Source organism: Ciconia boyciana, chromosome 10 (genome assembly GCF_034638445.1).
Source record: "Ciconia boyciana chromosome 10, ASM3463844v1, whole genome shotgun sequence".
Lineage (NCBI taxonomy): Eukaryota > Metazoa > Chordata > Aves > Ciconiiformes > Ciconiidae > Ciconia > Ciconia boyciana.
The window spans coordinates 18,327,482-18,349,397 of record NC_132943.1 but is presented as its reverse complement, the minus strand read 5'-3'; the positions used below and the strand labels follow the sequence as shown (position 1 = coordinate 18,349,397).

Sequence of the window (21,916 nt, the reverse complement as noted above, 5' to 3'; positions counted from 1 at the left end):
CATCCTCAGAGTTAATTTCCATTTTTTTCTCTCCTGTTTAACACATGCTTCTACTGGTTCCTGTACCAGACAATTCAATTTACTAAGATTTGGCAGTGTCTGGAACTTAATCTTCCATAATCAGAAAGTATTTTCATTTCTGTAGCTGTTGCAGCCTGGGCAGCACAGTAGCAGTGTTCACATTGCTGGTGTGCAAGAGTGATGTCTGGGGTGCTTAAGACTAGAATGCTTTCATAGATGCAGTTATTTTGTCACTAGCTACTAATGAATTTAGCTCTACCTCTCCAATTTTTTCTAATACTTTATGTGAGAGTAGACCCTTGAGCATAAGAGTCTCAGCATGTGAATTATGGCCTCTGACCCAGAAACACCATTTAGTACAAGAAGGGGCCTATTTGATCTCAGTGTGGGGAAATTCAGTGTCTTCCTTTAGCTGGCTGAAGGAAACCTAAGTGTTTATCATTTTTTGGGTGCTACATGCTTTCAGTCAGATTTTTAATTCCAGTAGGCTGGAAAAACACACCAACAATATGCTCTCCTTCTCCTCTAAAAGCCAGGAGGTTAAATATTAACAACAAAAACCCCACTCTATTACCAAAAATCATACTTGTTTCAATGGACAACTCTTGACAGCTTTCATGTTGGAAGGCAGTGTGTAAAAAAAAATTAAGTCTATGGTCAACCTTGTTTGTGCCCTCCTTTATATACACTAATGTTGCTTATGGTTGTGTGAGTGAGTTTTGTGAGAGTGTGGCCACATAAATGTATCTCTCTCCAGGTTTTCTTTGGAAAGTAGAATGTAATTATTTGAAGGCTCTGTTGTGACACTTAAGCAAAAAGTATGTGTTTAATAAAAGTTTCTGTATTGTCTGATTAAGAATGCAGTTTAACACTCAACATTGCATTCAGCTTTCTGTATTTGACTATGTATGACCAAAAAACACAACTACTACTCAAAGCGTATGGTTTGGCATTCAGATGAGAGATGTATGTATGTTGAGTTACCAGTTATGGCAGCTGAATGTAACAATGCCATGAGTTCAAAATCCTATGTTCTATTTAAAGGAAACTTAATTGCAAAGGATGCTTTGCTATATCAGACAAGATGATTCTAAGCATGACGGATTTAACCTGGTCCATTTCTTGTTACCGCTAGTAATTTTTTTTTTTTTAAACACGGAGTAATTTGTGGTGCTTTCAAAAAAGGCTAATTTAGATATGACAGAAGATGTCTTTTCTGCTACATGATCCTCAAATAACGGTTGTGTGCGTTGAGTGAGTATTTCTTCTTACATTGGAAGTTTTCAAAGGTCATGTAATAAATTCTGTTTCGCTTTTCATCTTAAGAGGATTAGACTGATAGATTATAGTTCTGGTTCTGGTCATCTTGTGTTTAAGAGGTCACAGATACTGAGACTGCCTTGTATAATCCTCGCTAATAACTAATGAGCAGATGTTGAAGTCTGTATAAGGCAGAACTATAAAGTTTCACGTTGTTGCATGATAGCTGTTGGAGCAGGTCCTGACTCTTTCTCAGCTGCAAGCAAATGGGAAAATCAAAGTGTCCTGCAACTGCAGGAGACGTATGCAGTGGTTGAATGAATATTCATTACAGAGGTTTTGTAGAATACTTCTGCCACAGTGTTCACTTAAAAGGTGAACTGAAAAGTTATAATTTTCTTGCACTTTTAAAGCTGTAGATAGTGTTCACAAGATTGAGGCTCCTACCTGAAGCAAAAAGTTGACAATTTTAAACAGTGCTTGAGATTTGTGCTTCCCTCCGTCTTGCATATGATTTGGCTTTAATTGTGGCTTCATCTGTAGTATTCTGAGGTATAATATGCCATGCAATTTTTATAATCCATTGTTCCTTCTAGAGAAATTCAAGTGTCAGCTTCATGGCTGCAGAAACCTAGTGGTGTGTGACATCTTTAGTTAAAGTTGCTGTTTCTGAGTGAACATAAAAGGCTAAGAAGAGAACAGGTTCAGGGATTAATCAAATGGTTCATCTTACACCTGTTAAAATAAGTATCAGACTGTACTTTGGAGCTATTCCCATTTGACTCGTGTGTGGTTTTTTTATGGCTGGTGAGCTCTCCCTGTCAATAGATGTCACTGTGCTGCAAGGTTTGTGGTGATTTAAAGACAATTTATCTGATAACAAACAGAAGACCCAGGAAAGCATAACTGTACTTTCTGATTCCTCAGGTCCTGCCAATTTCACTGAGATAACTAAAGATTTTGATGAGAATAAGGAAAACAAAACTCCGGAAGGCTCCCAGGGAGAGGTTGACTGGCTGCAGCAGTATGATATGGAGAGAGAGAGGGAAGAACAAGAACTTCAGCAGGCACTGGCTCAAAGCCTTCAAGAGCAAGTAAGAAATAAAGTTTGCTTCCTTGAGTTGTCTTCCTTAACACTGGAAACCTGATGGCTAAAGGAAAAGCTTGTGTTCGGGCAGTAACTGCAAAGGGATTCTGCTGCTTTTTTGAGAGAACCAGATGAAAAAAGGTTTCGGTTTCTTCTAGCTCCACCGTCAGTAGAGTGATGGCACTAGATACATCTGGGCATGTTTTGTATGTGCTTTGGAAACCATATATCACATCACAGACCTGCAGATTTCTCAAAGCTTTCCGTTGCACTTTTATACACTGGCTTGTAATGTTATATAAAAGCGATGATAAACTGAACTAAACTCTTACTATCTGTCACTGAGAACCAAGCCCACCTTTAGCTTCCCTGGAAGTTGCTTCTTGCAGCATCTCGTGTCAAGACTCGAAGTGGAAGAGGCAGGTTTCAAAGCAAAGGCTGAGAACGGCCATGCCAGGTCAGGTTAAAGATCTGTGTATCTCAGTGCCTTGTTTCTGGTACTAACAAATAGGGGATGCTTAGTGAAGAATATAGGAACTGAGCATTTATGTGATCCTTCCCTGTTAGTAAATTGGAAAAAGGATCCCAAATAATTTAGTCTAAAACAAGTCTTTTAAATTAGACTTGGAAAGAACTGGGATCTTGGGTTGTGTGCTAACCATCAGCATTCCACTTGAATTTCAAGACCTGTAACTGATTTCCACAAGTTCAACTGAGCTGCTGAGAGTGAAGCAAGCACTTAGCCAGGTCTTTCTTTAAATAGGTGCCCTTGTCTGCTCTCTATTAATACTAAAGCTGTCATGGTTTTCCTTATGAGATCTGATGTTTCCATGGCTCTTGGATTTTTCTCTCCCATTACTCATTATGAGGTGCTGGTTGGTATGTTCCATGCCAGATGTAGCTTTGATTCAGCGATGCTGAGTAGTTTAACAAAGATTCCCAAATGCTTTAGAAATAGTGAGATAAAAGGCCTCATGCTAATAATGTAAAACTGCCCTTTGAGTGTTGTTCTGCTACAGTTCTGAAGCGAAAATCTGCTATTCTAATGATTCAGGCATGGAAATGCAGTAGCTGTGGTTATCTTGATTTGAAATACGTAGTTAGGGTTCTGCGTTCAGGTGCACTGAAAGCATTCAAAGCCTGAATTAAGAAGCCAGCTCATTAAATATTATTGACTGGCTTGCTGTAGCTCTGAGCATTCAAGAGTGGTGGGAGGAACAGGGGCATGATATTATCCAAAGATTAGAAGGGTTTGTTGACTTGAGGTTTCTTTGCTACTTGTTCATGGTAATATTTTTAATACCTGGTTGTTTACTGGTGTCTTTTTTTGCATCCTGCCTTTGTGAATTACACCTGTTACATAGGACCACTGGCTCTAGTTTCAAATGGCTTAAAAATAATAAAATCTGTCAGGATTTAACGACTCTGTCCTCAGCTGGCTTTGGGCAGAAGAAGTCTAAATGTTGCCGAAGTGTGAGGAGCTTTGTGTGTAAGTGACAGCTTTCCTTAGGGAAGGGTTGCAAATTCATTCAGATGCTTTTCAAATTAATGATCCAGAGAAAGCGTTTGGTGTTACTAGAGACTTGCTCTGCTGCATACCAAACTTCAGGAGCTTTGACGAGCTTTAATGAAGGTTTGTCCCAGGTTCTGTTGCACGGGAACATTGGACTCTCGCTGGTTGCAAACATTCCTTCACACAGAACCTTTAATTTACAATGTCAGGTTTGTTGTAGAAACCAGAGCAGCACCGTTTCAATGGAAAAAGAGCACCACAAGAATTTTAAATAGTGAAGTGTCTCAATGAGCTAAGTTTTGTTCTCTTCCCATCAGGAGGCACGAGAACAAAAAGAGGATGATGACCTTAAACGAGCCACGGAATTAAGTCTACAAGGTGAAACTTATTTAACTTCTTCCAGGATGTTGCTTTTGAGGGAAAATAGATCTGTATGTATGAGTGCAGCTCCTGAGCGTCTGTAAGACAGCTGGGATTTCATGCTCTTTTGGTGTGTGCTTTGTTGTGTTTGGCTTTGCTCAGGTCAGCTTTTCTTGCTCTGGGTTGTGAAAGCAAATGCCAGGAAAAACTTAATGTGAAAAACAACTTATTTCATTCTCTTGAGCTTTTCATTGGAGAGAGAGAGAGAGAGAGAGAGATGTAATATATATTAAATTATAATATACATTTAATATATAATATTGATACAGAGAGAGCAAGATGGACCTTGAAATTTTGCATTGCCAGCAAAAGCCAGCATGGTAATGGCTCTAGGCAGATCATAAGGATTATTTCTTACTTGCATTGATATTTTAGTGCTAATTAATGAATGCACTGGCCTTGCCCAGGAAAATGAGTAAGTGCTTTATCTGATACAGGATGGGAGGGAGACAGACCTCCCTGCAAGGTATAGCTGTTGGGGGTGAAAAAAGAAACCCAAAATACACTATCTGTCTTTTCCAAATCCAGACAGTGTGGTGAGCCTCAGGCACTGTTTAACATTTGTGTGAGGCTAGCATGCAAGGGATTTCATACAATCTGGCAGAGCAAAGCATAACCAGAGAAAATTCCTGCTCCAAAGAGGAAGAGGGAGGGGTAATGAAGTATTGTGTTAAGATACTCGTAGTTGCTCAGACACCTTTAAAGGCCCTCAGGTATTACTGGATGAACCTGTGTCTGCTTCTGAAGGGAATTAAGTTGAATGCACTTAAACGTCCCTCAGCTGGAGTCCTGTCCCCTGATGAGCTCTGGCAGACGGAATGCCTAGTCCCTCTCAGGTCTTCCTTGATTCATGGCCTGGAAGTGTTCAGCACTAGAAATCCTTCCTCCTCCTGATTTGCAGTCGCTTGACTTAAACATGAGCATTGCCTTGTGCTTCTCAACTTGCTACCATGTCATTTGTAAGGCATCAACCAGCAGTTGTTCAAGGAGATGCTAATAATCTTGAGCATATATCTGGCAGTGTTTGTTTTAGAAAGGTTCCCAGTAGTGCTGCAATCAAAGAACCACTAGTCATCCGAGGACCGTTGGTGAAGTGGTGTTTAGCAATACCCATGGCAAGTGCTTCATGCAGAGACATACCTAAGTGGCTGTGTTTTGTGGCTGTAGTCTAGCTTACAACAGCCTGAATAAGTGTGGAAACCAGCAGTAAAATATTCTCGGTTAAAGGGATTCATCTACAAACTTCCCAAGCAGATTATACTAATCCAGCGTCTGATGGTTTAACAGGGCAAGCAGTGTGAGAATCTCTTTGGCAAAACATCTCTATCGTAACTGGCATGATAGTGTCTTTAAGGAAAAAAAAATTATCCTGAGCAGTGTCCTGTTAATCTCAACTTCTCATCCACCCAGGACTTCATAGCTTTAATTTAGCTCGTGAAAGCATAGGTACTTCTCCTAATGAGTACTGTACAAAATCTTTAATTAGTTGGGTAGCTGCAGAATCCCAGGAAGTTTGGAACAGCATGTACAGGGAGCAGTGCTGCCTTCCGGCTCTTTACAGAAAGCTGCCTGCATTTTGCTCAGCCAAGCAAACTGGAAGTTCCTGCGGTGAGCAGCCTTCTTACCATTGAAAACAATGAAAAGATGCCTGCTGCCAGCAGTAGCGTTTTGATGCCAATTTTGATTGAAAAATGTACTTTGTTAATGCAACTTATAGTTAAAACTGTAATTTATAGCTTCTTGTTGCAGAAGCTTACAGTTCACTGACCAGAGTGGCTGTACTTCTTTTAACGTTGGTTCTGGCTGCAGACCACCAGTGCTTTGGAGCGAATGGGGTGTTTAACCACTCTTTTATCATGCAGCTGTCATTGCTATAGTGCCCTTTTGTAAAAGTATGAGATGATGCCAAAATTAATTCTGTAGTCCAAGATATTTTTCTTAATTATTGCTTTGACGAGCCGGGGAAGGGAGAGTTTTTATTTGGAAATTCCAGTATCTCCTGCTTTCCTTGGAAAGGAAGCTTGTAACATTAGCGTTTTATTGTGCTTGTTTATATGCGTAGATATACCTCAACCTGTTGTAAATTCCTGTGTGTGCCATGGCTTCTCATGCAGTGTCGTTGTTTCCATGCTATCTAGAGTTTAACAGCTCTCTCCTGGACAGCGTTGGTTCTGATGAAGACTCTGGGAATGAGGATGTTCTTGACATGGAGTATTCAGAAGCTGAAGCAGAAGAGCTGAAAAGAAATGCTGAGGTGTGATCCATGATTTCAAAAGCTAACTGAGAAATATACCCCCTCTTTACCATCAGTTTGGTGTTGGAGGTAGTTTTACAGAGCAGATGTACTTGTTTAGTCTTAGAAAGGTCTTTTTATGTTCAAAAGTGAAAAGATAGAAAATTTCTATCCTTAAGAGTCTGTCCTATTGTCTTATTTTAGTTTAAAAAAACAAAACAGCTGCAGAGACCTTCTGAGTTTCTCTGAGGTGTGAATAATGGTGAAAACGAAACAGTAATTTTATACCAGAAACGTTCCAGTGCATGTAAAGCAATGGGCCTGAATTTTTTACTTACAGAGAGAGGACTTCAGCCAGCGTGGTAGTTCAGTTGCAGTGCCATGGGCTTCTAGATCCTGCACCACCAGAACTGAGAAGTTGTGGCAAGATCTTATTCCCATTAGGTGAAATGTAACTGTAACCTAGGCTGTGCTGCCAGCTGCTAGCACTGTCAGACTGCACACAGTGCTGTTGTGAAAGTGGCCTGCCTGCCTCTGTGGAAGGAATACTGTGTAGAGTGGAAAAGGTTGAATAATTGGAGTTTCCTTGAGCAGTTTTATTTTCTTCCAATTCTTTACCAATTTCCTTACCCTTAACCAAGAGTTGCATTTTAAGAGTATTGTCAGTGAACCATATCAATAACATTTCCTGGTCAGAGAGGATTAAAAAATAATTGTCAAAAGCCAATTACCATCATTTAGTTTTATTGTCCGTGAATAGACGGAGCATGTTTCCTGCATGCAAAGAGTGCATTGTCTGCTGACATTACAGGTGCAGGACGAGAGAATCTGGGCTACGTATCTGGTATTAACTGTTAAATCTGTATACCATTGTCAAGGGTATTTCTTTGATACTTCAGAAGTAAGCCTGGTGTTCCCTTTTTGCTTTTCTATGTTTATTTGGTGGATTAATTCTGACATCAGTGGAACTTGCTCAGGAAATGGTTGTTTAGAAAACTTTGCAGTGTAGAGCTCAAGTCAGTCAGCATCTGTTCTGAGGTCGGAGTGGCTCCTTCGCATGTTCATTGGCTTGCTGAAAGATTAAATAAGATGGGAGGCTTTTTTCCCAATTCCGGAAGAACTCCTTGTTTGGTCTGACCGGTCTGTTTCTGTAATCTTTTATTGGATTGCAGCTTTGAATACAGTAGCCAAAGCCTGTATCTCAGGTATATAAATCATCTTGTCTGTAAGCTACGTGGGAGAAAAGTAAATGCCTAAAAGCTTTAATTGGACTTCATTTTCAGACAGGAGAGCTTCCTCACTCCTATCGCCTCATCAGCATCGTCAGCCATATTGGAAGCACATCATCTTCAGGTAAAAGATACCATATTTTATTCTTCATCTCTTATCTAGCTTAAAAATCTGTGATACAGAATTACTGTAGCAGGATTATTTGCAGAGAAGAATTCAAGCACCAAAGCAAGTCTTTCATCGTGGCTTGCTGGTAGGGGAGCAGGTTGAGGATGTCATGGTGCCTAACTGTGGCATGTGGAGAAAGTACTGCTTATGGGGTCCATGGAATTGCTTGTGCTTGTTACCAGCTCATTGACCAGGAAGGATGGAGAGACCAGGATCTTGAGGGTCTTTTAGCATTTAAATCTGACACAGGTTGCTGGACCAGGGTATCTAGCTAACCAGCTTACTGGTTGAACTGCGGCATGAAAAGAAAGGTGCATTCTCTGTTTTTAAGGTCATTATATCAGTGATGTCTATGATATCAAGAAGCAGTCTTGGTTCACCTACAATGACCTGGAAGTGTCTAGGACTCTAGAGGCCACTGTTCAGTGTGACAGAGACCGAAGCGGCTACATCTTCTTCTACATGCACAAGTAGGTGTCTTGGGGAATTTTGGTGCTAGTAATTACCTGCTGTTTGTGAGGAAGTGGGCTTCTCTTCTTCCTCTAGTCCTCTTTGCTGGGATGAAAAGTATCTTGATGTATTTGTCAGAAGAAATCGTAGTCAGAATTATATGGGAGAACAACGAAACTGAAGTGCTCTGAGTTCAGAGGTGTGGAATTGTATGTCACTAATACATAGGGTTTTAACAAGATGCATTAAATCATCTTTTAAGAAGGGGATTCACTGTCTCAGCTATGCATTCATTGCACCAGGAATCATAATGGAGCTTGGGTTTTTTCCTTAAGTGCTGTGATATTTATAAATGCCCTTATCCCTGCTCTGGCCGTTGTGTTGTTGCAGCCATGGTCATCTCAGGACATGGGCAAGATGAGGTTTGTAGGTAGAAGTGATACCTTTTCAGGCACACGGAACTGAAGAAGGGGTTTTGTGCCTCAAGTTTGTCCCCTTCTTCTGTCTTTACTGGTTGCTCTAATAAAGGATATTACTTCATCTACAGACTGTGTCCTGTGTTGCTTCTGATTCTTTTACCAGCCAGGCGTTATTTTCACTATTGTTGCTGTTCTCTGAGGCTTACCACTGACCTTAGTCATTGTAATAAATGATTAAAAAAGTGCTGTGGGATTCAAGGAGCCTTGCTTAGGGGTGCCAGATAAGACACCTTTCTCTGCCAGGATCCGTGATGCTTGAGTTTGTGGATTAAATCCAGTTGCTATTTCCCTCAGGGCTGTCATATATAGCAGTTTGTTGTTGTACTTAAGTTTCACCATTGGTCTTTCCCTCTGTTCTAGGGATATCTTCGATGAGTTACTAGAAACAGAAAAAAATGCACAGCCACTTAGCATGGAAGTAGGAAGATCGGTTCGTCAGCCTCTGTGAAGAGTAAAACACCTTGTTCCTCCTGAGGAACAAGGAAGATTCTGAACTTGTGCCAGACACGCAGGAGTAACAAACAGCTCAGGGCCAAAACAAGAGACAAAAGGTAGAAATATGGGACGCTCGGTTTGTTGAACCATCTGTGCAAGTCCTGGGCCTGAACCATGCGTTTAAACCTTGACATCCCAGAGCGATCCTCCTGTGGTGAAGTTTTTATTGTTCCTCAAATAATTTTGTCAGCATGGAGCCTTAAAGAGTTGCATCAAGCCACAAGACTACAGCTGCTCGTAAACTGATTTAAAAAAGATAGTGCAAAAAGAGACTTGACTTTAAAAGCCCATTCACCTGTGAGATGTGAGTGGCGAAGATTTACATATCACTTGGCATTTTTTTTTTCTCCAAGAGCAATTTAAGCAATAGATTCTGTAACCTGGCGTGTGTTGTGTTAGTAATATTCACTGGAAGCCCAGATCACTGAGTATGCTCTTGCCAATCATCTTGCTAACAGGCATTTTGGAATCACTCAAGCTGATGCGTTTTGACATTCATGGGTTTGTAAGCGTTCCGCTATTTACATGCGGTTCCAGGAAACAAACTGTCGGTGCTGTGGAATGTATTGCATACCTGGTGGCAGCTCTGTCGTTTTTTTACACCGTTCACTGTCATCCTCCTTTAGACGTGACATTATATTTGTGATTTCTTTTGTTTTACAAGTTCTGTTATTTGATTGCATTTTCTTCATAAGGTTGTTGCCTAAGTACCATTTGGAGAGGAGAGGTCTCTCTTTGGTTGTGCAGTATTTCGCACTGAAGTTGCATTGCTTAGGGCTGCTTCGATGTAACTCTGGGGGCAGGTGAACACCTGGAGCAGACAGAACAGTAGCAGGAGGTGAGCAACAGCCACTTTGCATCTTCTGGGAGGGAAAGAGCATTCTAGCGTTACCCTTTCTGTGCAGGCCTGGGTCATCGTGAATCGGGAACGGTGGGAAAAGGCAGGGTCTGCAGGATAGCGCTTGGCACTTGAATTGCTCTTTGACTGAACCGTGGTCTTGCCTCGGTTGTCTTGTATTGCAGGGTAAGAGGATTTTTACTGCAGCTATGCCTCTGTTCTCCTTTCTGAGGAGTGCAGAGCGCTCAAACTGTGAAACTAAACCAGGTGGAAAGCTTTCAGAAAGCCCATGTTCAGCATTAACAGAACACGGTTAGGAAGGAGTGTTGTGTTTTACTGGGTTTAGAGACATGATGCTCCTTTTATGGCTTGTTTCAGCAGGAGGGGAAAAGCCTAGTGATATCATTTTTTCAGCACCTTCGCACTTATTTAGCAGGGGCAGATGTTTCCTTTTGCTGGCATTTACTCATTTCAGAGAAACTGCTGCTGTTAAGCAGAGTAGTTGCTCTGTTTTGGCCTCTAGTTCTGATTTTTGCAGCTTGAGTTTGAGGTGAAATACTTCTTTTTAAAAAAAATGAAAAAAACCCCACTTTTTTTTGCTGTTGAGATAGTTTCTGGGTTTTTTAAACTATCGTTAGGATTTTCTCAGGAATAAATCAGCTGAAGCAAAGCAGACAAAACCATCAATTTAGGAGACAGCAGGCACCTCTTTCATGGGAACTTCCACAGCAGAGTTTGTCCTAGTGGGCCGGCACGGGGATGCTACCTCAGTGACGGCTTCTCGCCTCTGTGTGCAGCAGTGAACGACAGCTGCCGGTAGTCCTCCCCAAGCCGAGTAGTTTGGGGACCCCAGCGTGGTGAAAGGACTGACTGACCTTCCAGTCCACGTGTCGGATGAGCCCAGTAGACCTGGTCAGGGTGACATCTTTCTGGTTTCCGAGCTAGGAGCGAACGTTTGGTTGTAAACATGACAGAGCCTTTATCTTGTAAGATGCAGCCCTGAGTGGGTGTATATGTTAATTTATTACAAAGCATTATACTTTTCTATTGTCGATACTAATTTTGGCAGAATTCTGGGCAATGGGAAGAGGTGGTGATGTGGGAGTTGTCCTTTGAACTGATCGCCCCTGCGAGTGTGATGAAGGGACTGCTCCGTCCAGAGTGCAAATCCATTTTCCCCAAGCGCATCCTATGCTAGTGCTGTAAATAACCGGTATTCCTGTAGTATCAGAAGTCAGTGCTGCTTTTTTGGGTGGCAAGGTTGTTTTTGCAAGGCGCTGCACTCCAGTTAATTTATAATAAAAGCAAACATTGCCTGACTTTCCAGTGCAGTAACTTTTGTTTAAAACCAGTTTTTGTTTGGATCAAGATGCAAAAGCTGATGCTTGAAACCAGCGTTCCTTGTTTTGTGAAAAGTTCTTGCTTATTATTCTAGCCATTAAGAATTTGCAGACATCTATTAATTAATTTAAGGTTTTTTGTTTGGCATATGGCAGCTCAGTTTCACCTTCACCCTGGCAGGAGTGTCTGTGGAGCCCCTTCCTTGCAGAAGCCAGCTTTCTCCCTGTCCGAGAGCAGCGGGGAGGAAGACGGGTGTGTAATCCTCGAGGGGTGTGCTGCCCACCAGCTGTAACGTTCCCACCGCTCACGCTGTCACAGCAGCAAGTTCAGTAAGGTCATCCCTTCCAGGTGGGGTACCCATCCTGGGGTATAGGTAGGTGGAGAAGTTCAGTTGCGGTCCCTGAACGCGTGCAGGCTCCTCCTCAGATGTACGGAGTCACAGTTAAACATTTACCCGCTCCTGAATCAGCCTAGGTTAGTCCAAGCATGATTCAGCACATAAACACAAGGAACTCCCATCTTGACGCTCCTCTTGCCCCTTTGTTATTTGACTGCGATAATTTGGTTTTGATTTACTCCCCTACTCCGAGAGGTGAAAAACTGTTCGTGTCAATGAACTGGAGCTTGTGTGCACGGGTCCCTGGGGAGCCCTGGCCAGCGGGGCTGCACAAAGAGCCTTTGCAAAGCAAGGACTGGTTTCCCGACCAGAGCGGCAGCCTGAGACTGATGTGAAGAGCTGAGCAGGAGGAGGAACAGGGATCTCCGACGCCTGTGTCCATGGCATCGCCTTCCACCTCCTGCTTGGTGCAGCACAGATAACCATCGCCTGTGCATCTTCCTTCCCGTCCCGCGTCCCGAGGAAGGGCTGATGGCCAGCCCAGCACTTCCTGCTGTGGTTGACCCTGGCACACGGCACGTGGGGATCACCATGCTTCGGGGGGGGCTGGGAATAACTCATCTGCTTTGTTTTCTTTTTAATGGAGCCAGTTATCCCTGTAATCGCCTGCCAAAGAGAGAAAAAGGGGTGCGGGATCCTTGGCAGCTGCTGTCCATGTAGCTCTGCTGCTGGACTCCAGCCTTGCCTGCCGCGGGGTGGCCACTGCTGGTTTCTGCCTGCACCCTGACTTTCTGGTTCTTTACACTGTTGATGTGGAGCAGCACTTTTCTCTGTGTTTTAGCAGACCTGTTCCTCTCTAATCTTTTCAGTTTTTGCTCTTGGGTTCCCCCTGCCCCTTTTTAAATGATGTGTAGATAGATTTTTGTGAAATTAAAACCTCTTTATTAACCCTCTCTTGGTTTGGGATCTTATTTTCACGCTGGCTGGGCTGCTGCCTCTTGGATGCCACGGACAATGGGCACCGCACCTCCACCCGTTTGGTGTTGGGACTTTGCTCAGTTGCCCAGGAACATCGTGTGTTTGTTCAGCGCCTCCGGGCACATGCAAATCCCGGCCCCCCCACCAGGGACCTGTCCCCAGGGGGGAACCCCAGCCCCTCTCGGGGTCCCCCTGGACCCCAAGCAGGAGGGAGATGCCCTCCTCCCCTCCCAGGGCAAGGACAAGTGATCCCTGGTGTCCGTCCCCACACACACACCATCCCATCAGCGTGTGGCTTGTTGCTTTTACCTTTGGTACCGCACGTATTTACTGAGGTTCAGGCGATAACGGAGGGAGCGGCTCCAGCTGTATACCAGACCTTTAGCCCCGAGCCGCAGCCGCTGGGGTGGGATGGGGGAGCTCTGGCTCCCCGGGGGTGCCCAGGGGGTGGGCAGCTTGTGCATCACCTCTGAGCGCAGGGGGGGAAAAGGAGCTGAGGGTCCTTCCCTGCGGTGTCTCGGTGCCCGGTCAAGACCCATGTCCCCCTGTGTGCCATCTCTGCCAAATTGAGCCCAGGGGCCAGGGGGGAAGAAGCAGCCCTGCTCTCCAAATCCATTTTATTTAACAAAAGTAACAAGCTGGGGTTGTCCCTGTGCCCAGGCTCGTGCCCTAGAAGAGTCCTTTGTCCTTCTTGAGCTTCTGTTGTTTCCACAAGGGCAGGTTGCCGAAGGCGGAGCGGTTCATGCCGAAAACAGTCTGGAAGTCCTGGTCGGAGAGGTGGTACTGGGGGAGGAGAGAGGAGGCTGAGCTAAAGCTGGGGGTCTTCCCCTGGTCCCCCCCAGCAGCCCCCTGGCCTCATCTCACCTCCTTTCTGCTGGGATCCACACCCCGCGGCAGGTCCTCGGCCGAGGTGTTCACCAGCACGTCCAGGGGGAAGATCTCCAGTTTGTCGGGGCGGAGGGTGGTGGTGGCGGTGAAAGCCTCTTGCGTGGATGTGAGCACCTGGATGGGGGGGACAGGGTCACATCAGGGGCTGCCCCAGGGATGGAGGCACCAGGCTGGCTCCGCCTGTCCCCTCACCAGAGGACGTGTCCTTGCGGCTCCTTGTGCCACCTGCCAAGGGGATGGAGGAGCTTTCTGTGCCCCCGGCCGCCCCCTCTCCCTGTGCCACTTACTGAGGTGAGCTGCCCGAGGCTGCTCTCGTCCCCCAGCTCGGCTCTCAGCGACTCGTAGGATTTCTTGTCCTGGGAAGGGGACAAAAGCGCTCAGCCCCTCGGCATGGGCAGGGATCAGGCAAACCGCTGCCCACACCCTGGAGATGCTGGCTGACAGATCCACATCTGGTCCCATCTGCCAAGGGCCCCCCTGGTCTTTCCAGCCCCCTCCATGACTCACGGCCCAGTTGAGAGGGTCCCATGCCAGGAACCAGCCGGTGAAGGTGGGGGGCTCGTGGCCCTGCTTCACCACGATGATGGGGGTGTCGAGGTCGCGCCCGCTGGGGTGGCTCCGCAGGTACTCCTGCACCATCACCGCCGCCGCCTCCTTCTCCGACTCGTTGGCGCCTTTCCCAACCCAGAAGAAAACCTACAACAAGGTCACCGTGTCCACCACGGGGGTGAGACGGGGCACCCTGGGGCTGTGGCCGACCCATGGTTGGGGGCATGCAGGATCTGTCCATAGGTAAGGGCACCGGGAGTCCATCCTCAGCCATCCCTGGAGCGAGGGGGCTGGAAAAAAACAGCGTGGGGCCAGGGACTTGGGGGTTTCCAGCCTCCCATCCCACCACCTCTGGCTGCTGCAGGTCCTCCACCCCCACCTGGGGACATCAGCTTGTGGGATCAAAGAGGTTCCCCTGCCCTGTGACCCCCCAGCTCACCTGGTCCCAGGTGTCCAGCAGGTAAACGTCATCCTCCTCCAGGTCATCCTGGGTGAAGTCTACGATCTCTGTGGCCAAGAAGGTGCCTGTCTTGTTGGAGCACTCAAAGAGTCGGGCGGACACGGAGGGGTTCTCCTCCTGCAGCCTGGTGGGGGGCAACGCAGCAGTGGTGGTGGGAACGGGGCTCGCCCTGCTTGGGGACTGGTGGCCTACCTTACCCCGGAGGGTGGGTAGGGACCAGGGGACAGGGCTGGTACCTCTTGCTGTTGGCATACTGGGACTTGCCCCCCAGGGCCACCCAGAACTCAGGTGGCTCCTGTCCCTCTGCGATCACTGGCTTCTCCGTCTTGGAGATGGTGTCAGCCACCATCTTGCCCATCTCGCGCTCATCCCCGCTGCAGCCCTGCCGAGCAAGCACAGCTGCTCCATCACCAGCCCCGGCTGAGGAGGACGAAGAGGAGATGGGGACATTTCTCTTTAGGGTGGCAGCGCCCACCTCGGTGTCTGGCAGTACCCACCTTCCCATACCAGAGGTAGCAGCAGCTGGGGGTCTTGAGCACAAAGACATCGTTGGAGTTGAGGGAGGAGGCACGGACAGGCACCTCAAAGGCCTTGGTGTTGTACTCATTGGTGCCCTGCACTTGGAAGAGGCGGGTGGAGGGTGTGGGCTCCTTGCTGCCTGCCCGCGAGGTGCCACCCTGGGGGGACGGGGACAGGAGGTCATGACCAGTGCCGCAGGCTTACCTGCCTGCCCGCTCCCCACCCCTCGGCAGCCCTGCTCTCACCGCATACACCACCATCTTGCCCTTGAAGATGGCCATCAGGTGGGCCGGCTCCTTGCCCATGGTGACGCGGACCTGCACGGGCTCGTTGTTGTACTTCTGGTCCAGGATGACGGTTTGGTAGGCAGAGGCGGCCAGCTCGTCTGTGCTGGCTTGGCGGCCCTGGGCAGGGCAGAGGAGGGCTCAGTGCCCACCATGGCCCCCTTTTCCCTCTTGGGAAGAGGGAATCCTCATGCCGTTCCCATGGGGTCATGTGTAGGGGCAGAGCACCCGCGGTCCATGGAAGTGCCCCTGTCCCCCCCCCACGGGTCAGTGACGGGGGTCTCACCTGCCAGAGGTAGATGATGCGGTTCACCTTGGGCCCCACAAAATAGGTGTAGAGCACCAGGTAGCAGTCCCCACCATAGAAATGGCCCAGCCACCTCTTCTCCACAGGTACCAGCTCCTGGTTCTCCACACGCCAGACCTAGTGGGATGGGGATGGGGACATGGTGCTGCCAGGGCTGGTGCATCCCCCTGCCCCTGCAGCTGCTGGACCCCATGGCATCCCCCGGTACAGCCCAGGGGGTGCCCCAAGAGGGTCCCACATTCTGTCCCAGCCATCCTACCTCCACCTCCCCGGATCCATCATCCACCATCTTCTGCTGGGCGGCCATCTGGGGCTTGGCATGCAGCGTGGTGGCATCAAACTTCACCTGCTCCACCTTGGCTGTGGGGAAAGGCAGAGGGCTGAGCCACATCCCGCTGGCTGTGGGGGTCTCCACAGCCCCCCCCATCCCAATCCAAGGAGTCCTGGAGCATCAAAAGGGGACACTCACCCACTCTGCCCACAGTGTGGGTCTTGCCCAACCCGCTGGTCTGGTTAGGGACAGTCCATTTTTGGAAGAGCTGCCTGAAGACTGTCGACTCGGACCCGTCATTCTCTGTCTCCACACTGGTGCTGTCTGGGTAGTTCTTGGCTTTGATGAAGCCCTGAGGGGATTCAGACCCAGAACATGGGCATGGGGTGCCCGGCACCCCGGGGAGCACCCATGCTATCCCATAACCAACCCCTAACCCAGCACCCACCAGTGCCCTGCTCATCGCTTGCTGTTTCTCCTCCTTGTTGGCATTCTTGCCCTTCCACACGAAGATCTTGAGACCTCCTTGATCAAGGATGTAGCAGTCCTTGGAGGGGGGACAACAGCAGAAATTAGGACTTTGGGCAGCTTTAACCCTTCAAAAGCCAATTTGGTGGGCTTTTGAAGGTTTAAAGCTGCCAAGGAAATTGGGCACCCCCAAGCATCCCACAGGTGACACACCTCATGCAGGAGCATGTCTTGAGTCAGGGGTCGAACCGCCACCTCCTGCATGACCAGGTTCCCACTGGCATTGGAGATGCTGGCAAGGGAAAAGAGAGGAGGAGGGGTCAGAAACGGGGCTGGAAAACCTCCTCCCCATCCCCACCTTGGAGTAGCAGGGTTGGGTGGGGGTGTCCCCTCCCCATCCCCTTCCCCACCCTGATCATGGCAGAGGTGGCACCCAGGGACTCTCTTGCCCTGCCATGGTGGCAACCTGGTTTGCAGCTTGCCCTGCCATGCAGCTCACTCATGGCCATGAGGAGGGACAAAAGGGTGTCAGATGTGATGGGGCCACCCAGGGACATTGCCACCGTATCCAAAGGTCATGCTTGCATGAGCATCTCTCCATTGAGTACCAACCCTGTCAGCACCAGGGACTCCCCTTGCTCCTATGGCATCCAAAGGACCTGTCCCCACCCCTGCAGTGGCCTTGACCCCTCTTGGTGGCTGTCCATGGGGACAAAAGTGGGACATAGCAGAAATGGGTGCTGGGTCCCTCTGGCACCCTGCGAGATGCCCCCACGGGCAACCCACTCCCAGCAACTCACTGGTAGAGCTTGAGGGAGGACTTGAGCTTCTCGTCCACTTTGTCATCAGGGGTGGCCTCCTTGATGTCAGTCTTCTCGCCCAGCACGCGTGTGAGGGCCTGCATGAGCCCCGGCGAGGCACCCTCATTCTCACCGTCCACTACGCCCACCTTGGCACGGCCCCCGCGCTCCCGGTCCCGGATGTCCTTGGCCAGGGTCATCGCCTGCACCCGGGGGAGAGGGAGTCAGCCCGGATCGGGGAGGGGGTGGCCAGTCATCCCCTTCCTCCAGGGCGGGACCCTGGGACCCCCCAGTTGTACCTTCAGCCTCTCGTTTCGGTTGCTCCCAGGGCCGTTCCACTGGATGATGAGCTGGCCCAGGTCCAGCAGGAACACGTCCCCCTGGTTGAAGCTTTTCCAGCTCATCTCCACCTGCAGCGGGACAGGATTGGGGGTGTCAAGCAGCAGGATGCCTGAGTCCTCCACAGCCCCTGGCTCAGTGCTGATGCCTCCAGCCTGTGTTCCTCCTCCCTATCCCAGGAGAGGCTTTTTGGGGTGAGGCTGGTCCTGAGGCAAGGCGGCATGGCCCCACACCCACTCTGTCCCCTGCTTGAGGACAACTGTGTCTGGGTGGTAGCTCTGGCCTGATCCTGACCCCAAACAGCATCTCTGCATAAAGGTTGGTGGATGGGCACCCTCCACATCCCATAGCTCACCTCTCTTGCCACCACGGTCTTCTTGCCCTTCACATGCAGCAGGCGCTGGATGTTGTAGGTGTTTGTCTCCACGTGCTTCATGCCCGAAGCCACCCCACCTTTCTTATAGCTGCGGGGGGATGGACACTGTGTCAGCCCTGGGCCACCCCTTCTCACTCCAGCTGTGTCCCCCTCCCACCTCTGTGTGCAGGAAGGTGTTCAGGGACCCCCACCCACCCACGTGGGTGATGGATGGAGCAAGACCAGCTCCAGATCCTCCTCCTGCCTCCCTCACCCCACTGGGACAGGGCTGTCCCCATCCCCACTGGGGATGGCCCCATGGGGAGCATGCACAGGACCCCTCCCCACTGTCACCCACTGTGGGAGCAGGTCCCCAGGGGTGACCGACGTACATGAGTCCCTGCTTGAAGTAGGCGCGGAAGGTCTCGCTCTCGTGGCCCTGGACCTCGCGGTGCTGCACAGCCACCGTGCCCAGGTGGTCATCCATCTGGGTGGTGTAGATGGCAGCCGCCCCCTGCTCGTCCTGGCTCGACTCCTTGCCCAGCCAGTAGTGGATGTCGTAGCTGAAGCTGCTCCCATTCTTGCGTGTCTGCAGGACACCGGTCCCCGCTAGAAGAGCCCTCGTGTCCCCAGGCCACTCTGGCCAGGGACACCTCTCCCTGCACCCCAGCCCCCCCGGGGCAGCACCCGTCCCCGGTCCCCCACAGGACCGCAGGCTGCCCTACCGACAGCAGGATGTAGCAATCCCCCTCATAGAAGTTGCCGTAGCTTTTGGTGGGCACTGGCACCATCTCCATGCTCTGCAGAAGGAAAGGAGACATCAGCCCTGGCGGGGACCCCCCCCATTCCAGCCCCATGCACCCAGCCCCAAATGTGGGTGGGTTTAACCCTGGGTGCTGCACTGAGAGCCCAAACCCAGGCACTAAGGACACAAAGGGGGGATCTTCCCTCCCGCAGCCCCCCCCAAACAGCCCAGTGATGGGTGCCCAGGTGATGGGTGCCCGTGCTGTGCTCCCGTCCCCACCTCGATTCGCCATATCTGGAGGCCCGGCGTGGTCTTGTTAAGCGTCCTGCTGACTTTGGCACTGAGCTCCACCATGGTGATGGGTCCTGCAGGCAAGGGGACCTGCCAGGGCATCGGCAACACCCTCGTTAATGGCAGGCAGTGTCATTAAGAGCTGGAACAGAGCCAGCCTGCTGTGCCATCTGCTGCCCTGCCCGGTCTGCAGCCAGTTGGGCCATAAACCCCCCCGTCTGGAACTGCACAGGGCAAGGGGACCCCCCCGGCACCCCAGTGCCAGGGCTGCAGGCATGCAAGCAGGGCTGCCGTTCCTCTCGGCCTGGCTGGCACCGTGGCTAATGGGACTTGTGATGGCTTCGTGCCAGGGTCCGCAGTGGGCAGGACCAGGGTCCCCTGAGTGCCCCAGTGCCCCGTCCTGTGCCCGGGCACGGGGCAGGGCTGTGCAGGGCATCCCCAGCACAGCAGCCACAGCTGGGTGACACAGCTGCGCAGCTACCTGCTCCTCCCCAGCGCCGGCAGGAGCCGTCTTGGCATGACATGGCACAGCGTGGCATGGCCGCTGCTTGTGGCCCTGCGCGCACATGCATGCACACACAGACATGTGCAAGCACACTCTGCCCGCTTCAGCCGCCCCCCCACTCCCAACCCCACCACCGAATCCATGCCCCCCAGGGACGGCACAGCCCGGCCCCACAGAGGTGCCGAGTGTGCCAGGGCTCAGCTCCGGTGCTGCCAAGGTTGCCCGCCGCCATCGCTGCCAGGCTGGCAGTGCTCGCCAGCCAGCAGGCAGGGGGGTCAGGCAGCTGGCGTTGGGCAAAGCCCCCTCCGTGTGCCCTGGCAGGGGAGAGCCAGCGGTGCCCATTGGAGAAGTCTCTGCTCCCCCAGCCCCGCAAAGCCCCGCCTGGTCCCACCACGCTGCCCTGAAAGCACCCACATCCTGAAAGCACCCACATCCCGTCCCTCTCGTCCAGGGGGTGACATTCCCCCAGCGCAGCCCCAAGGTGGGGCACGGGTGGGTCCCCAAGCCCCCTGCCCAGGCCACCCCGGTGCCAGAAGTGGTGGTGGCTGTGGGATGTGCTGCCCCCCGCCCCGTGCCCACCCTCCAGTCCCCTGACCCAGCCCCTCACCTTCCCCGCAGAGCTGGGCACAGGTGAGTGTACCTAGGCAAAGTGCTCAGGTGCCAGCACCCAGGAGACCTTTGTCCCCTCCTGTCCCAGCCTACGTTCACCATATAAGGGCAGGAACAGCCCGGAGTCAAGGTCCCCAGGGCCCTCCAAGGCTTCGCGGCACCTGAAGAGCCCCGTTACTCACGGGGTGACTGCCCCCCAGGTGCTATCGCAGCACAGGACAAGCCCGGGCACCCTGCCCGCAGGCTTGCTGTGCCCGGGGTGGTACCTGCTGCCCTTCCCAGGCCTGCTCCCCTCTTGGCCCTCAGCACTGACCCCATGGTGATGGGGTTTTTGATGCCTGCCCCCCACCAAAAGGCTCCCCAAAGTGATAGTAATGGGCTGAACCAGGCCGGGGGGGGGTGTCAGCCACAAACAAGGGGGTGCCCTGATGCCACGGGGATGGGCTCTGCTGCTGCCCTCCACTACCCGGTCCCCAAAACCCCCAAACCCTCCAGCCATGGAGCACTAAGCCCATGGCAAAGGGTACTTTTTGGTGCCTGCCCCCCTGAGAAGGTTCCCCAAAGTGATAGCAACAGGCTGATGCCACAGGGCTACGCTGCTGCCCTCCACTCGCCCAGTCCCATGGCGATGCGGTTTTTGGTGCCACCAGCTCAGAGTCACCAGCAATGCAGCATCATCTTCACCAGGCATCCCCTTCCCTCCCCACATACCCTCGTGTCCCACCCCCTGCCTGGCACATTACTTCCTGCCCATGGGACTGTCCCCACGCTGTGCCACCCCCCAGCTGGAGGCCAGATCCCTGCTCACTACCAGATGGGCTTTGCCTCCCGCCTTGGGGATCTCTGCAGCCGCAGCGTTGGGGATGGGGCATGGGGCTGGGGTTTGGGGGCATGGGGCAGGGCGTAGGGCAGCAGCACAGCTAAGCCCTATGCCCTGTCCCGTGCCCCCAGACCCCAGCCCCAAGGGGCGATACCTGATGATGCCCTTGGTGTTGGCAGAGAGGAGAGGGGACTGGAGTCCTGTCTGGTGGCTCCCAGCCCTGAAGGTGGTTTTGGGGGACAACCAGGAGATACATAAAGCTGGGAGGGGGGGTTCACAGCAGCAGGCAGGCCCCCCGGGCTCCCCATCCCGCTCTTATCTCTTCCCCAGCCCTACAGGATTGCCGCAGCCTTATCTCAGCCGCCCTGCTGAGCTAGCAGCCCTGGCCACGAGCGCTGCAGGCATCCCGCACCCCAGCCGTCACCCCGGCGCCAGGCCTGGGCTGTGGTGAGCCCCAAGTCCTGCCTGCCCCCCTTGCAAGGATCCCTGAAGTGACAGTAATGGGCTGAACCAGGCCGGGGGGGGGCGTCAGCCACAAACAAGGGGGTGCCCTGATGCCACGGGGATGGGCTCTGCTGCTGCCCTCCACTCCCCTGGCCTCCAAAGCCCCCAAACCCTCCTAACCATGCCACCCAGCTCCCATCCTCTGCACCCCATACCAGTGTCCCCCATGGGACCCTTACCTGGGTGCAGAGCCCTCAGCAGGGGTGTGGGGCCGAGTCTTGGGTGGGGTGTGACACCCGGGTGGCTGCTCTCCACTCAGTGGCCGCGTCCAAGGGCTGAGCTCGCCAGTGTGGGGTGGGGGACCCCACGCCAGCCCCAGAGGGCTCGCCCCCTCCCCGGGCCCCCCAGCCGG

General features: G+C 51.2%; 2 protein-coding genes across 3 annotated transcripts in view; one reads left to right on the top strand and one right to left on the bottom strand.

Annotated features, from left to right (window-relative positions):
* The window catches only part of USP37 (ubiquitin specific peptidase 37), a 37,036-nt gene extending 25,523 nt beyond the window's left edge, over positions 1-11,513 (top strand). The window contains exons 19-24 of the mRNA XM_072874417.1: positions 2,209-2,375; positions 4,199-4,259; positions 6,440-6,555; positions 7,818-7,887; positions 8,264-8,402; positions 9,222-11,513. Coding sequence (XP_072730518.1) covers positions 2,209-2,375; positions 4,199-4,259; positions 6,440-6,555; positions 7,818-7,887; positions 8,264-8,402; positions 9,222-9,309 — 641 coding nt within the window. The 3' untranslated portion in view covers positions 9,310-11,513. The remainder of the gene's footprint in view (positions 1-2,208; positions 2,376-4,198; positions 4,260-6,439; positions 6,556-7,817; positions 7,888-8,263; positions 8,403-9,221) is intronic.
* Positions 11,514-13,519: 2,006 nt separating this feature from the next.
* On the bottom strand, positions 13,520-19,204 carry VIL1 (villin 1). 2 transcript variants are annotated; one of them, XM_072874261.1, is made up of 19 exons: positions 19,115-19,204; positions 18,816-18,890; positions 18,483-18,679; positions 18,091-18,199; positions 17,696-17,806; positions 17,397-17,599; positions 16,810-16,888; positions 16,577-16,675; positions 16,327-16,480; positions 16,117-16,217; positions 15,837-15,974; positions 15,512-15,670; positions 15,245-15,424; positions 14,984-15,129; positions 14,727-14,871; positions 14,246-14,434; positions 14,026-14,094; positions 13,715-13,852; positions 13,520-13,633 (listed from the first exon to the last, which is right to left on the bottom strand). In XM_072874261.1, exons 1-19 carry the CDS (start codon positions 19,187-19,189, stop codon positions 13,520-13,522), a joined length of 2,481 nt encoding a protein of 826 aa, XP_072730362.1. In that variant the 5' UTR covers positions 19,190-19,204. The 2 variants fall into 2 exon arrangements, with proteins under 2 accessions (XP_072730362.1, XP_072730361.1); XM_072874260.1 differs by having other exon boundaries at positions 14,984-15,121; positions 15,255-15,424; positions 19,115-19,189.
* Between the last annotated feature and the right edge of the window lie 2,712 nt (positions 19,205-21,916).